The sequence below is a fragment of the Lacerta agilis genome, chromosome 2 (assembly GCF_009819535.1).
Source record: "Lacerta agilis isolate rLacAgi1 chromosome 2, rLacAgi1.pri, whole genome shotgun sequence".
Classification (NCBI taxonomy): domain Eukaryota; kingdom Metazoa; phylum Chordata; class Lepidosauria; order Squamata; family Lacertidae; genus Lacerta; species Lacerta agilis.
Genome location: NC_046313.1, coordinates 110152325 through 110169238, shown reverse-complemented (window position 1 = coordinate 110169238; position 16914 = coordinate 110152325). Strand labels below are relative to the sequence as shown.

At 46.9% G+C, this 16914-nt stretch overlaps 2 protein-coding genes and 1 long non-coding RNA gene across 3 annotated transcripts in view; 1 reads left to right on the top strand and 2 right to left on the bottom strand.

Annotated features, from left to right (window-relative positions):
- LOC117042654 (oocyte zinc finger protein XlCOF6-like) overlaps window positions 1–16914 on the top strand; it is a 663370-nt gene that overhangs the window by 118562 nt on the left and 527894 nt on the right. The window lies entirely within an intron of this gene.
- The window catches only part of LOC117042423, an 88466-nt gene that overhangs the window by 1144 nt on the left and 70408 nt on the right, over window positions 1–16914 (bottom strand). Inside the window, 2 exon segments of the mRNA XM_033141970.1 lie at window positions 6451–6696; window positions 6793–8125. Of these exon segments, the coding sequence (XP_032997861.1) occupies window positions 6451–6696; window positions 6793–8125 (1579 nt within the window).
- LOC117042858 lies at window positions 11142–13855 on the bottom strand. Its single transcript, XR_004426087.1, has 2 exons — window positions 13739–13855; window positions 11142–11521 (listed from the first exon to the last, which is right to left on the bottom strand). It is a non-coding gene; the product is annotated as an uncharacterized LOC117042858 (long non-coding RNA).

The following is a 16914-nucleotide window of genomic DNA, read 5'->3' as shown; positions in this document are numbered from 1 at the left end:
TGTCACCCTTAGGTGTTCTCAGCCTTCACCTGCTTCATGACTCCACCTTGCATGAGAAAGAAGGATGGAGCTCCAGGAAACTGGAAGTGGTCCTTCAACCAGCAAGGACATGGACCATCACAGACAGATCCCGTCTCCTGCTGTGGGGTCAAGAGTGGCCCTGGGATGGTCAAGAGAGGAGGGGAAGGAGCCAGGGACAGAAGGAATAGCAGGGCTCCAGATGCTCCCTTGGACCCCTCCCTTGACACCAAGGGGAGCTCCTTTTCTGAGGCTAAAAGCATTGGCGTGGAGGTTTGATTGTCAGGAGCGCAAGGAAGGGGTAAAGGAAACGTAAAACACCCTAAGGACACACTAAGAACAGAATGAAAATAGCCCTGTCTGAGTGAATAGCTACTGGAGAGCATAACATGGGAGTTTAAGCTGTAATGTTCACCTGCCTCCCTATACTAGTCTCTTTTTGGGGTCAGGGAGCTGGGGTGGTCAATCAACATGAAGTTCACAGGTTACCTTTCCTTCTAGACAGCTATTCCAGCTCATTATTCCTCCCCATTTCTTTATGGAGGGTCAAAGGCTATGCAATTTGTACAGACGCAACTCCAACCAACAACTGGTGTCTTCTGGGTGCACTGAGCTCCCTTCCCCCCACTTCTTTCCTCCAGATATAATACAGATTCCCTCAGCATCTTGCTCTGCTTTCCAGAAGGCAAATATATCTGATTAAGTGTTTATTTAGGACATCATTATATTGTATGAATTACTGTATTGTATGTTTAAAGAGTATTTGAAAAATTATTTTGATAACAAAAATCACCTGGCAGATCTTGTGTGATTATTGTAATATAAACTTGATAAATGATAGAACTTCTTTGATAAGACCTGGGAAAACAAAATAACAATAAGGCACTGTGTGTTAAATAACAAAATGAGAATCAGTACAATGAGACTAATTGGAATTACACAGGCAACATAAAAAGGTAAAGGTAAAGGTACCCCTAATGTAGGAATTGGTGCTGCGCGAGGCAAACCTCTGCCCTCAGATACGCCAAGGCTTGACCTCTGGGTGCGAGGCAAACCACTGGCCGCCCACGTACAAGCTGCGGCACTCTGAACACCATGCCCCAGGGGCGGAGCAATGTGGGGGTGGGGGCGGGTCGGCCTGGGCACCGCTCTGGGGGGATAACACTCATAGAATCATAGAGTTGGAAGAGACCACAAGGGCCATTCAGTCCAATCCCCTGCCAAGCAGGAAACACCATCAAAGCATTCCTGACAGATGGCTGTCAAGCTTCTGCTTAAAGACCTCCAAAGAAGGAGACTCCACCACACTCCTTGGCACCAAATTCCACTGTCGAACAGCTCTTACTGTCAGGAAGTTCTTCCTAATGTTTAGGTGAAATCTTCTTTCTTGTAGTTTGAATCCATTGCTCCGTGTCCGCTTCTCTGGAGCAGCAGAAAACAACCTTTCTCCCTCCTCTATATGACATCTTTTTATATATTTGAACATGGCTATCATATCACCCCTTAACCTTCTCTTCTCCAGGCTAAACATACCCAGCTCCCTAAGCCGTTCCTCATAAGGCATCGTTTCTAGGCCTTTGACCATTTTGGTTGCCCTCCTCTGAACACGTTCCAGCTTGTCAGTATCCTTCTTGAACCATGGTGCCCAGAACTGGACACAGTATTCCAGGTAAGGTCTGACCAGAGCAGAATACAGTGGTACTACAGTGTAGAAGTTTGGAGCTTTTAGAGTTAACAAGCTCAACCAGGTCGTCCCACCCACAAGGGGAAGAGCGTCACCGGAAGACGCTGTGTAATGTGTAATGTGATACTTGTTGTTCCTGTATCCTTTTTTTTCTTTCGTTTTTTGAGCTGGAGAAGGAGAAGACGCAAAATGTCGAGCGTCTCTCCCGGAATGATTTAATGCCTTGTAAATAAAGCTTCTAGATTAGGAAAAGAAGCCGGACTCTGTTGTCTGTAATTGCTGGCAATGCACACACACCGCTGCGCGAGATAAGAGAAGAGAACTCTGCTGATGGCACAGGAGGAGCAGGGGGAACGTACAGCAGTTACGTGCGCAGGAGGAAGCCTGCAGGGCTCCATTTGTGTGCTAAGTGTGCTAAGTTGGTTTGAAGCCTTTCCAACAATCAAAAAACGCTTCAGTCCGCTTTTCTGGAGCAGCAGAAAACAACCTTTCTCCCTCCTCTATATGACATCCTTTTCTATATTTGAACATGGCTATCATATCCCCCCTTAACCTTCTCTTCTCCAGGCTAAACATACCCAGCTCCCTAAGCCGTTCCTCATAAGGCATCGTTTCCAGGCCTTTGACCATTTTGGTTGCTCTCCTCTGGACACGTTCCAGCTTGTCAGTATCCTTCTTGAACTGTGGTGCCCAGAACTGGACACAGTATTCCACGTAAGGTCTGACAAGAGCGGAATACAGTGGTACTATTACTTCCCTTGATCTAGATGCTATGTTCCCTTCCAAGTAACAATGACACTTACAAGCAGGTTGTCACTTTCTTTTTCTATGTTTGCTTCACTAGGCTGCCTCCTAGCGCCTGGGGGCCCTGCTATTCGATTTGTATCTGGTAAGTGTAGTGCTCATCCCCAGGGGCGTCGTAGGGTGGGGGCGGTGGGGGCGGGCCGCCCCTGGTGCCGCCCCTAGGCGGGTGTGTGCAGTGCTGCTGCTCCCGGGGTGACGGAGGGAGCGGCGGCGCGTCCCACCACTCCCATGCGCCGCCGCTCCCTCCGTCACCCCGGGAGCAGCAGCGCTGCACGGACGAGGCTCCCGAAGTGGCGGCCCGGCATACCCCAGGGGCGGGGGCGTCGCTGCGCGCGCGTGCGTCATGACGCACACGCAGCGATGCCCCGCCCCCAGGGATGCCGGGCCGCCGCTTTCCGGAGCCTCGGTGGGCTGCAAAGAGCCCCGAAGCCGCAGCCTCGCAGCCCTTTGCGCTATGGCTGCGGCTTCGGGGCTCTTTGTAGCCCGCCGATGCTCCCAAGCCCCCGCCCGGCATACCCCAGGGGGCGGGGCGTCGCCGCGCGTGCGTGCGTCATGACGCACACGCAGCGATGCCCCGCCCCCGGGGATGCCGGGCCGCCGCTTTCCGGAGCCTCGGTGGGCGGCAAAGAGCCCCGAAGCCGCAGCCTGGCAGCCCTTTGCGCTATGGGTGCGGCTTCGGGGCTCTTTGTAGCCCGCCGATGCTCCCAGGCCCCCGCCCGGCATACCCCAGGGGGCGGGGCGTCGCCGCGCGCGCGTGCGTCATGACGCACACGCAGCGATGCCCCGCCCCCGGGGATGCCGGGCCGCCGCTTTCCGGAGCCTCGGTGGGCGGCAAAGAGCCCCGAAGCCGCAGCCTGGCAGCCCTTTGCGCTATGGGTGCGGCTTCGGGGCTCTTTGTAGCCCGCCGATGCTCCCAGGCCCCCGCCCGGCATACCCCAGGGGGCGGGGCGTCGCCGCGCGCGCGTGCGTCATGACGCACACGCAGCGATGCCCCGCCCCCGGGGATGCCGGGCCGCCGCTTTCCGGAGCCTCGGTGGGCGGCAAAGAGCCCCGAAGCCGCAGCCTGGCAGCCCTTTGCGCTATGGCTGCGGCTTCGGGGCTCTTTGTAGCCCGCCGATGCTCCCAAGCCCCCGCCCGGCATACCCCAGGGGCGGGGGCGTCGCTGCGCGCGCGTGCGTCATGACGCACACGCAGCGATGCCACGCCCCCGGGGATGCCGGGCCGTCGCCGCGCGTGCGTGCGTCATGACGTCATGACGCACGCGCGCGCCACGATGCCCCGCCCCCCAGGGGTGCCCCTTGGCTTCCCGCCCCGGGCAGCCGAGGGGCTAGGAACGCCCCTGCTCATCCCAGGTTAAAGATTAGCAGCCCCACCCTATTGATGCAGCCCAGAATTGCATTGGCTTTTTTAGCTGCTGCATTACACTGTTGACTCATGTCAAGTTTATGGTCTACCAAGACTCCTAGATCCTTTTCACATGTACTGCTCTCAAGCCAGGTGTCACCCATCCTGTATTTGTGCCTTTCATTCCCCCCCCCAACTTTACATTTCTCCCTGTTAAAATTCATCTTGTTTGCCTTGGCCCAGTTCTGTAATCTGTTAAGGTCATTTTGAAGTGTGATCCTTTCCTCTGGGGTATTAGCCACCCCTCCCAATTTGGTGTCATCTGCAAACTTGATCAGGATGCCCTCAAGCTCATCATCCAAGTCATTGATAAAGATGTTGAATAAGACTGGAGGACAAGACAGAACCCTGTGGCACCCCACTAGTCACTTCTCTCCAGGATGAAGAGGACCCGTTAATGAGCACCCTTTGGGTTCGGTCAGTCAGGCAGTTAGAAATCCACTGAATGGTAGCATTGTCTAGCCCACATTTTACCAGCTTAAGGACTCTATAAATCTAGATGGTACCAACTCCTAGAAAATAAAATCAGATCAATAGGCATTGAGCTGGAGCCCTTGTACAATTCAAGCGAGCAACATATCTTTCACAATGTCCTAATTAGACTAAAGGATGTTGAGAGACAAAATATTGCGGCAGCTATAAATAAAATTTGCTCTCCCATATTCTATCATTTAAATATCCTAGATAGCAGGGTCAACTATGTTACTGAACTAAGAATACCAGCCCAATGTAGGGCATTTATGTTGGCCCTACTGAATATCTTTCCCTCGGCATTTATCAGGGGTAGATACCAGAATATTCCCAGAAACAAGAGATACTGCAGATGTTCCCTGAATGTCCCGGACACTGTAGAGCATATTCTCTTTTATTTTCCACTACAAAGTACGCTGTGTGAACGCGTGTTGTCCCCACTTTTGGACGGTTTGAAACCGCAGCATGGTGGAAGTGTTGGATTCTGTCTCTCTGACATTGACCAAGGGGTGACTGCGGGGGTAGCCGAGTTTTTGGCAGCAGTGCTTCAAGGAGTACTTTAACAGGAGGAAATTCTAGATTTTACGTATAAACACATACAATCAGCCTATGAGTTTAATTGTTTCTTTGTGTATATATATTTTAAAGTTCCTGTATGTGATTCTTTCGCGATTTTACTTGTAAATGCCTAATAAATGTTTGATAAGTAAGTACAGCTATTCAACAAAAGGCTCGATCAGGTCTATTATTAAAGGTTGAGATAATTTTTCCTACATTTATATAACTTTTTATATGTTTTACTGTATTATTACAATATGTGTAGGTAAGTTTGGACACACCCTACAACATGCGAGCACAATGCCTTTAAGAATTAAGTACCAGTTGATATATAAGTCAGTGACTAGGAATGCTTTCCATCAGTCTTTGCAACAGCTTCGTAACAATAAGATTGTGGGAGCTTGCATAGCCCCTTGTTGACGTATTTTACAAGCTATGTAGCTTGTCTTTGAACTTAAATTTAGGTTTCTACCTTTGGAATGAAGCTTAATTAAAGTCACGAGTTGGGAGTGTTCTTTTTGTTTGAAGTTTTTTATCCTCCCCCTATATTTAACAGCAACTAAGCTGTCTTGAGTTACACTAAATATAATTTCTTCTTCTTTTCCCTTCTGAGGAAACTGATAGATCATAACGGTGAAATGAGATTTTTAGCCAGTAACTCATCAAGGTTGTTTTGGTAGTTATTTTTAGTATTCGGAGTCATTTGTTAAGTTTGTTAAATTATTATTTTCCTTTGGATTAGTTTACAACTTTTTTATTGTTTTGGAGCTATTCTAGTTTGTTATTTAAGTATTACTATATATACATATGCTCATTTCGTTACAGGGATCTTTCACGGTGTTGATTTTTTCTTTTTATTTGGATATTCCTGTGATTGTCTTTTTTTTTTGCCTAGGACCATAAAGAAGGCTGATTGCTGAAGAACTGATGCTATTGAATTATGGTGCTGGAGGAGACTCTTGAGAGTCCCATGGACTGCAAGAAGATTGAACCTATCAAGTCTGAAGGAAATCAGCCCTGAGTGCTCACTGGAAGGTCATCCTGAAGCTGAGAAGAAAAGACCCCCTGGAAAAGTCCCTAATGTTGGGAAAGAATGAGGGCACAAGGAGAAGGGGACGACAGAGGACGAGATGGTTGACAGTGTTCTCGAAGATACCAACATAAGTCTCACCAAACTGCGGGAGGCAGTGGAAGACAGGAGTACCTGGCGTGCTCTGGTCCATGGGGGTCACAAAGAGTCGGACACGACTAAACGACTAAACAACAACATCATGGTCTCCACTTCCTCTGAAGCCCTTTCCAAATTATCATCGTGTGTGTTAGCCGATGTTTTCTAAGGTGTCCATTTTGACTGAAGCATTCCATACTGCATACATTTAAATGGTTTCTCCCGTGTGTGTTCATTGATGTATTCTACGTGCTTCATTTTTACTCAAGATATTAGCACATTCAATACATTTAAAAGGTTTCTCCGCCATGTTGAGTTTGTTGATGTCTTCTAAATGCTCCACCTGTGCTGAAGCTCTTTCCACATTCAATACATTTAAATGGTTTCTCCCCCATGTGAGTTCGTTGGTGTGTTCTAAGTGTTCCACTTTGACTGAAGCTCTGTCCACATTCCATGCATTCATATGGTTTCTCTCCTGTGTGATTTCGTTGATGTATTCTAAGTTTTCCACTGTCAATGAAGCTCTTTCCACATTCAATACATTTAAATGGTTTCTCCCCGGTGTGAGTTCGTTGATGTATTCTAAGTGCTCCACTTTGACTGAAGTTCTTTCCACACTCCATACATTTAAATGGTTTCTCCCCGGTGTGAATTCGTTGATGTATTCTAAGTGCTTCATTTTTACTGAAGCTCTTACCACATTCAATACATTCAAATGGTTTCTCTCCTGTGTGAATTCGTTGATGTCTTCTAAGTCCTCCATTTTCACTGAAGCTCTTACCACATTCAATACATTTAAATGGTTTCTCGCCTGTGTGAATTCGTTGATGCATTCTAAGTGTTCCACTATTAATGAAGCTCTTTCCACACTGCATACATTCAAATGGTTTCTCTCCCGTGTGATTTCGTTGATGTATTCTAAGTGTTCTACTTTCATTGAAGCTTTTTCCACACTGCATACATTCAAATGGTTTCTCTCCTGTGTGAGTTCGTTGATGTATTCTAAGTGCTCTACTTTCATTGAAGCTCTTTCCACACTGCATGCATTCAAATGGTTTCTCTCCCGTGTGATTTCGTTGATGTATTCTAAGTGATCTACTTTCATTGAAGCTCTTTCCACACTGCATACATTTGAATGGTTTCTCCCCTGTGTGAGTTCGTTGATGTATTCTGAGTGCTTCATTATTACTGAAGCTCTTTCCACATTCAATACATTCAAATGGTTTCTCTCCCGTGTGAGTTCGTTGATGCATTCTAAGTGCTCCACTTTCACTGAAGCTCTTTCCACAGTCAATGCATTTAAATGGTTTCTCCCCTGTGTGAGTTCGTTGATGTTTTCTAAGGTGTCCATATTGACTGAAGCTCTTTCCACATTCCATACATTTAAATGGTTTCTCCCCTGTGTGAGTTCGCTGATGTATTCTAAGGTCCCCGCTTTGACTAAAGCTCTTTCCACATTCAATACATTTAAATGGTTTCTCCCCTGTGTGTGTTCGTTGATGTATTCTAAGTGATTCATTACTACTGAAGCTCATTCCACATTCAATACATTTAAATGGTTTCTCCCCTGTGTGAGTTCGTTGATGTATTATAAGTACTCCACTTTCACGGAAGCTCTTCCCACATTCAATACATTTAAATGGTTTCTCCCCCGTGTGAGTTTGTTGATGTCTTCTAAGTGCTCCACTTTCACTGAAGCTCTTACCACATTGAATACATTTAAATGGTTTCTCCCCTGTGTGTGTTCGTTGATGTATTCTAAGTGTTCCACTTTTCCTGAACCTCTTTCCACACTGCATACATTCAAACGGTTTCTCCCCCGTGTGAGTTCGATGATGTATTCTAAGTTTTCCACTGTCAATGAAGCTCTTTCCACATTCAATACATTTAAATGGTTTCTCCCCTGTATGAGTTCTTTGATGTATTCCAAGTGCTCTACTTTCACTGAAGCTCTTTCCACATTCAATACATTTAAATGGTTTCTCCCCTGTGTGAGTTCGCTGATGTATTATAAGAGTCTTCCACTTTGACTAAAGCACATCCCACATTCCATGCATTTAAACTGTTTCTTTGTTCTTCCCAATGAATTCACAGATGGCTCCACAGAATTCTGACCTGTTTGGGAGTGGGTGGGGGAACAGAATCCGGTTAGATTTTCAAGAAAGACAAAAAAGGAACTGAACACCCCTCAATCACAAGCTGCACCTTCTCTTATTGTAACACTGTCTCCATACTCCACTGTCTTCTCTGTGTTCCAAGTTTTTTGGAAATTAGATGAGATAATGGCAAGAGCAACACAAGATTACTCCATTCACATAATAAAGCAGCACCATTATATAATAGAGATCTATGGTGGAATTGGCTTATTAGACACATCTCTGTATTTTTCTTTTTCAAGTGAGGAAATGATTTCCGGCTCGAGTAGAAGCTTCTCATCTGAGTAATAAGTAAAACTTAAGTGTTATTATGCCACATGTAACTGTAAAAATATTGCAATATATTAGAACATAAGAAGAGCCTGCTGGATTGGGCAAAGGCCCACCTAGTCCATTATCCTGTTCTCACAGAGGCCAAACAGATGCTTCTGCAAAACCAGCAAGCAGTATTTCAGCACAAGAGTCCTCTCTGCCCTCCTGTGCTTTCCAGTAACTAGTATTAAGAAGCATTATTGCCTAGGACCATCAGGGTAGAGCACAGCCATCAGTTTAAACCTTTTTTTCAAGCTATCCAAGTTGCTGGCCGTCACTGTCTCCTGTAGGATGGAAGTCCATAGAATAACTACGCTTCTGTTTATTTATCTTTAGCAGCCCTAAAAGGCTGATAAATGTATTATGGCCTAAGCTTTTGTGGGCTGCAGTCTGACAAAGTGGATTCTTGACCAGGAAAGCTGGTGCCACTATCAACTTGTGAGTGTCTTTGTGTACTTATTTTGAAATTTGTACCAAGTTTGCACCACACTTTCTCCCTTGAAGCTTAGATACGGACAAAATTACACCGGTGCTATAAATTATTATCCCATTCACTCACTCTCATACACAACCCCTGTCTAAACAAAATCGAAAATTCTTTCTAGTAGCACCTTAGAGACCAACTGAGTTTGTTCCTGGTATGAGCTTTCGTGTGCATGCACACTTCTTCAGATACACTGAAACAGAAGTCACCAGATCCTTAAATATAGTGGGGGAGTGGGGAGGGGTATTACTCAGAAGGGTGGTGGGAATGGGTGATAGGCTGTCTGTTAGATTGGCAAGTTTACACAATTCACCTATCCTTCTTCCTAGCCCTCCCTCCACACAAGACATGCTTACAGATTCTGTACCCATGGCACGCAAAACATCATGGGGAAGAAAACTATGGGAGGAATTCAGTATTGTGCTGTGTCAATCACTCCATCACAGAAAGCATGTCAGCTTCCTAGATGTAATGGTTCTCCCTCTCCTGTCTCCATGCATTTAACGTTGCATCTACTTTATTTCCAAGAGAGGTTTTCTGCCTAGGGGCTGATCATTGGGCTTTCCTCCCACAGCATCCTTCTCCAACTTGATGCCATCTGGAAGTTGTTAGACCCCCAACCCTCACCCAGAAAGGTGGCCTCTTCTTCACTCTCTCCCTCAGCTTTTGCAGAGAGGTGGATGTTTTCTGTGTCCATGGGATCCCCCTCAGACTTTGGGGATTTAATAACCACATCTTCCACAGGCCACGATTCCTGGAACAGAGATCAGGATGCAGATTAGGGCATCAGGAAAAACCTGAGAAGCTGCCTGGCAGAGACCCTGGGTGAGTTAATAATGTTAAGGAGCTTTTGGACAGAACTGTAGGCTGCCATCCTATATATGCTTCCCTGGAAGTAAGTCCCACTGAACTCAATGTGGCTTGCTTCCGAGTAGGCCTCTGCAGGGCTGCCCTGTTAAGAGTATTCAGAATGCTTCACATGTGTTGGCCCATTCTGAACTATTGTGTCTCGACTCAATGAGGAGGAATATGAGGAAGCCTTTCATCTGACTGCACAGCCCCTTTGCAGTGGGAGCAGTCAAACCACAAAGCCACTGATCAACCGGATCCTCTTTTGACCAAACACAGTTTGAAGTTAGCTTAATATCCCGGCTTGTTCCAAACCTGACACCTGTAGTTTCCTGGTTTGGGCAAAATGGAAAGTTTCCTAGTTATGTCTCATAAGAGACTGTCTGGTTTCATCACAGTTCACCATCAGGGCCAGTCCAATCATGAGGTAAGCTGGGACAATTCGGTTAGGAGGCAGATGCATGGAGATATGGGACTAGCACATCCCCAGTTCCCCTGTTTGTTGGCCTTGCTGCCAGTGCAGGATGACAGCTGGTAAATTTGTGAAGCTACCCAAGCAGAGTCCTTCTCTTTTGCCCTCTCTCACTAAAGGTTGGGTTGGAATCCTTCCTGGAGTGATGCATTCTGCTTCTGGTGGCCAGGAGACTGTGCTGGTGGCTAGAGATTTTTGTTGTAAACCTCGGTCAACATAGGTTTCAGCGTAACTTTGCTGCCGCAATGCATTAAAAACTGTGCCTGTTTGTAACCCTGCTTTTCAGGCCGCGATTCAGTCATCTGAACCTGGCCATTATCTTTAACAATGTTTCAACATCTTTACAAGGTATGCCAGTGTTATTCTATTTGCACTACACATGAGATTGCTGAGGGTGCAAGATGTGCCGAGATTTTTACCTCAGTGGAAGGAAAGAGCATTTTGGAAACGGAGGCAATTTAGATGAGGAAAACGGGGGTTGATGGAAGGACACCTCTTCCAACACAGCCTCTGCTCTGATGAAATTCAGAGTCCCCTGCAGCTGCTTAGGTAAAGTAAGAACACCAGGAGATATGATCGCAATCCTCCCATGTATAGTAAAGTTTGGTCTAACAAGCATTTTCAAAGTGGATTAGAGAGAAAGTGCAGGGGGGAGGAATATTCACCACCATAGCTAAACAGAACCTCCATGTCTAGAGGCACTGGACCTGTGACCTCCAGATGGTGGAAACCCAGGTTAGAGGAGGGCACTTACATTTCCCGGAAGCCCCTCAGTGTCTTGGAGCAGGGTCTGGTCTGTCCCCCCTGCTATCCTGCTGGGCCACTGGCTGTAATCCGCAGCTCCCCTGAAGGAGGCCAGTAGGACACCATCCCTGGAGTGGGGAGGACTGGGAGCCTGTGGGGTTTCCCAGCTTGAATGAGGGGGGCGTATTGTCTTCAGGAAATCCTGCCACTGGGCATCCCAGTGCTGCTGTGGCTGCCCCTCCTCTGCCTCCTTCTTAATTTCACATAAATCTGCACAAGGCAGAAGATCTCCGAAGGTCTCATCTTGGCCTGCAGGAGATCTTTTTCCTTTGGACTCCAGTCTCTCCCTTTGAATGGGTCTTCTCGGCCCCTGCTCTTCCATTTTTACACTACTCTGCTGGAAAGGAAATAAACACAAAGTAAAATACCAGTTTAGAATAAAACTCAAGTATAAAAACAAAAGCATTTAATCATTAGTCAGTTTTTGAAATACTGTATATAATTACTCTTTCTATTTCTGATTTTAAGGCTGTGAATGACAACCGCTATGTCACCCAAACGCCCCCACCCATGCACGAGAGGAAGTTATCCAAAGACTTGGGGAAACCCCAAGGTTTACAGAACTACAAATAACATTTGGGGGTGGGAAGCCAAGGCAGTGGTAGGAAAATTGAAAAACAACCCAGTGAGAGGACTGAGCATGTTCAGTGACCAGGGAATACTGATCCTGCCTGCAACTTTAGGCATGTTGGAAAGGCAACAACAAATCTTTGTGTATGATTAAGGCTGTAACAGACCCACCAAACATTTAAAGTACATGGCTTCACCCAACAAATCATGCAACCTGCAGTTTTTTAAGGGTGCTGAGAACTGTAGCAATAAACTACAGTTCCCATGAATCTCCGGGGGAAGCACCATGCTTTAAATGTAAGGTACAGCCTAAGAAACAAACAAACAAAAGGAATATTGACCAACAATATTTAAAGCATTGTCCATGCCTGTGGATACATTGGCCACACAGCTCACTGGAATGTGGCCTCCAGAATCAATGCAGCTTTAAGTCCATAAATGTTTTCTTCCTCTTGCTCTATCGGAAAGAACAATCAAATCTGAGACTATCAGGAGGAGAGAACCCCTGGATCTACAGAGTTAATGTTCTCAACATCCTATGGAAACAAACTGCATTGAGATTTCTCTCTAATTACTTTGAGATTTTTTTCTTAAAAATATGAAGCAGTGTAGAAATGAAATGAGTAATAATCTGAACATTAATAACTAATTTCAAATTTGCCTTCCTTGATATTTTACAATACTGTCATCAACATTTTTATCACCATTAATTCATTTCCATATGCTACTTCCAAAGAATCCTCCTTTCCTCTGCATTTTCAAAACTGTCACCCACTTCAACCCTCAGCCTTCATCTGAAAACTCAGCTGTACTACTGGGGAAGGTGGAAGATAAAACCTTTAAAGGAACGGGCTTAAGCCTCTCTCAGTTATTTATACGCAGACACAAGAGGTCAGTAGCTTTGATAGCCTGGGGAAAGATCAGATGTGTTCTCCGGAGAACAGATCTATTAGCTGGTTTTTTTAGCCATGACTGGTCAACAGAAGCTCCATGTGTAGGCACAGTGTACCTTGGTTTGGGGGCAGGCAAAAGAAGCCATTTCCTTGCTAAATGAATCTGATGGACATCATTGCCACAAGATGCGGTGATGGTGGTGGCTGAGAGAGCTTTTGTTATGTATTGGGTTTAACACATGTTATGATTCTAGCCAATCGTAGAAGCGTAGGTGGACGAAAGTTCTAATGGCAAGCACTGTCAACTGTCAACTGTCAACTGGCACTTGAGTGTTTTCTTGTCTAATATGGGAGAGAGCTGTTGAATAAACGAAGTTGCATTGGGATTCTGACTGTTCCTGAATATTTAATAGCTTTAAAAGGCGATCAGACCAATTCACGAATGGCACTGGCGGAGATAAAGGGGGGGGGCAGCAGTAGTGGCGTGCAAAGTTTGCCACGGGGCTGCAGAGTGAGAGGGGCCCCTCCCTGCTGCACTGCTCTTCCTCGCCTTCCCTCTCCGCCGGTGGGAGAGCGTGAGCTTGTGCCTGTGCTGCCGCCCCCTCAACCCACTCATCGCCCTTGCAGCCACCGCAGGGAGGCAGAAGCAGGCGAGAGGGAAGGACAGTCGGAGCGGAGGGAGGACCGTGGAAGAGGAAGGGGCTCCCCGATGAGGAACTGGGAGAGGGGCGGCAAACTCAGGGAGACAGAAGCCCCAGGCACGCCGCTGATCAGTGGGCGACTATATGCAGCCTCCATCCCGAAGCAGAAGCTGCCTTGGACCCCTCATTGTGCCCCTTCAGCTCAGCATCGTCTATATAGGACTGAAGGGAGCAGCTCTCCAGGGTCTCAGGCAGGGTCCGTGCCAGCCTTAGCCAGAGATGTTTGCCCCTGTGCCCTCCTGCAGATGCCCTGCCCCCAAGCTGAGCCCCTTCCTGCACGGTTGGGGGGCGCCCTGCAGCCTCCGGCTGGACTCGGGGCCTGATCCTGCCAGGCGAGGCGCACGTGCTCTCCTCCTCCACCCTCCTGCCCCCACCCCGCGCCTCCTGCACCTCTGACTCCTCGCTCCGTCCCTGCACCGGAATCCGGCTCCTCTCCGGGGAAACTCGCCAGGCCACTGGCCGTTGCTCCTCAGCTCTCCTCGGCGGGGGCACAGGAAAGTGCAGCCGCTCTCGAGTCCCCCTGGCTGGCCCCGTTTCCTGCCTCTCTGAGCATCAGAGCTCGCTGCCTGTGGGTTGGGCCCTATGAGGCTCCAAGGCTGGATGCGCCCCCTTGCAAGGCGAAGGCATCGTGCAGGCGGCGAGAGCTCCCTGCTGCTTCCCCTGCCCTCGTATTTGCGGCCCGCTGCTTCTGATCCTGGAGGTTCTGCTCTTAATGTCGGGGCAAATAGATCGACCCTATCAGATGTGGTCCACTCCTAGCTCTGAAGCAGCTGGGAACAAGCTTTTTTGCACCCTTCTGTAGGGATTTTCACACGCCACCAGCTGTGTCCCCTGTACACAAATCGCTGAGCTGTCCTCCTAACTCAATCGGTAGAGCGTGAAATGCTTAATCTCAGGGTTATGAGCTCGAGTCCCAAATGAGAAAAAGTGTAAATAAAGTGTAATGTTACCTTGAAATGGTGTACGCAGTATTCCAATGGTAACCCCCCACCACCACAAAACCTCCCCTTTCCATACCCTTTCTTAGTCTTCTGTAATAAGTGGGTTTTGTTTAGAAAGCTGTTTTCAAACTTTATCACATCACTGGAGTATATATTCCATTTTATAAGCTGTCCAGTATGTTGTACTAATAAGTCTCCTTGTGATCTAGTGCGCAGTCACTGGTTTCTAAATCCTCATCATGAAAAATTTGTGAAATACCATTTCAGCAATCTGGAACGAAGGCACCCAAATGCCTCTTATCTTTCCAAACCCGCACACATTTCTCTGATGAAAATAGGGACGTCCCATTTTATAATGATAATTTTACTATTTATAACCCACACATCTTATTAGGTTGCCCCTAGCACTCTGCACAGCTTCCAACATATATAAAAAATAGTAAAACATTAAACATTAAAAAAAACTTCCCTATACAGGATTGCCTTCAGATGGCTTGGAGGTCGGATAACTCTTGAACCTCCAGCATTTCTCCAATGAAAATAGGGACATCCTAAAGCAGGCCGGGGGCCTAATCTAGCCTTATAGAAATTTTCATCTGGCCCCATATGCAGGTCTGTTTATGGTTGTTGCGTCCACACACTGCGGATAAACTACCCACCCGCTGACTGTTGCATGCTGGCACCCATTGTCCAGCTCTAGGACCCTGTTAGTGGTGGACTATTGCTGTCATCCGGCTAGTGCTCTGCTTGCACGGGCACCCTGATCTTTATCCGCCCCACTGATCGCTTCACACAGGGACCCTGCATTCTGCTCTGTCTTCCGCCCGGTGTTAGGTTCTTGCTGCCGCTCTCTGTTAACGTCCCACTCCTGTCTGCTTGGTCCTCTCTGTTCTGCCTGCACAACTACTTCAATCCTAAAATAAAGCTCAATAAAATGGTTGGCCCTCACGAATCAAATCTGGCCCTCTTTGAAAAAAGTTTGGACACCCCTGTCCAATGGAGAAGTGGGATTTTCTGGGATCAAATGAGAAGTTTATACCCAATGGCCATCACAATACAATAGAGCACAAATCACACAGCTACGAAAAAACAATAATACATTTTATGCAGCAGACAAGGAGAAATCTATAGTGTCCAAAATTTATTTTCACAGTTGTTTCAATGGGAAGGGTATAGGGTTAGGGCAGCATAGTCCTGTTGGTGAGCTCCAAATTACAGCTTCCATCATCCTTGACTGTCAGCCCTGCTGGATGAAGCTGATGGGAACTGGACAACATCTGGGGACACCTCAATGGCTATGCTGTGATATACAGAATCTACAAAGGATTAAGTTACAGGTGGGTAACCGTATTGGTCTGCCATAATCAAAACAAAATAAAAAATTCTTTCCAGTAGCACCTTAGAGACCAACTAAGTTTGTTCTTGGTATGAGCTTTCGTGTGCATGCGCACTTCTTCAGATACACTGAAACAGAAGTCACCAGATCCTTAAATATTCCCTCCCTCACTATAGCTCATACCAAGAACAAACTTAGTTGGTCTCTAAGGTGCTACTGGAAAGAATTTTTAATTTTACAAAGGATTAAGACACTGATCCAGAACACAATGAACTGAGAATAGGCCCCACTGAATTATCTTGGAGCAACTGTGGGTAGGGGGAGGCTTCATTTGCAGAGTTTGAAAACTGGTCCCTGACAAAAATCCCCTTATTTCCCCCTCTGGAGATCTGAGGTTTACAAAGCAATGGGTTGTTTTATTCCGAACAAGCTCACTTAAAACAAAGGAGCTATCATCAACATCTCTTCTGTGAGTGCTGCTAAGTGCCCTCTGTCTTTGAGTCTGGAGAAGGTGTTAAGGGTGTTAAGGGTGATGGTTAATTTCTATTAATGAGAATGTTTACTTAGTTTAATTACTGTGTAATTTTTAACATGGAGTTTTTCCTTTGACAGTTGTTGTTGTTCAGTCGTTCAGTCGTGTCCGACTCTTCGTGACCCCATGGACCAGAGCACGCCAGGCACGCCTATCCTCCACTGCCTCTCGTAGTTTGGCCAAACTCATGTTAGTAGCTTCGAGAACACTGTCCAACCACCTCATCCTCTGTCGTCCCCTTCTCCTTGTGCCCTCCATCTTTCCCAACATCAGGGTCTTTTCCAGGGAGTCTTCTCTTCTCATGAGGTGGCCAAAGTACTGGAGCCTCAACTTCAGGATCTGTCCCTCCAGTGAGCACTCAGGGCTGATTTCTTTGAGAATGGATAGGTTTGATCTTCTTGCAGTCCATGGGACTCTCAAGAGTCTCCTCCAGCACCATAATTCAAAAGCATCAATTCTTCGGCGATCGGCCTTCTTGATGGTCCAGCTCTCACTTCTGTACATTACTACTGGGAAAACCATAGCTTTAACTATACGGACCTTTGTCGGCAAGGTGATGTCTTTGCTTTTTAAGATGCTGTCTAGGTTTGTCATTGCTTTTCTCCCAAGAAGCTGGCGTCTTCTAATTTCGTGACTGCTGTCACCATCTGCAGTGATCATGGAACCCAAGAAAGTGAAATCTCTCTGAGAGTGAGTGAGAAAGTAAAAACTCACTCTCAGAGAGATTTCACTGCCTTTGACAGTGGTTCTCGTGATT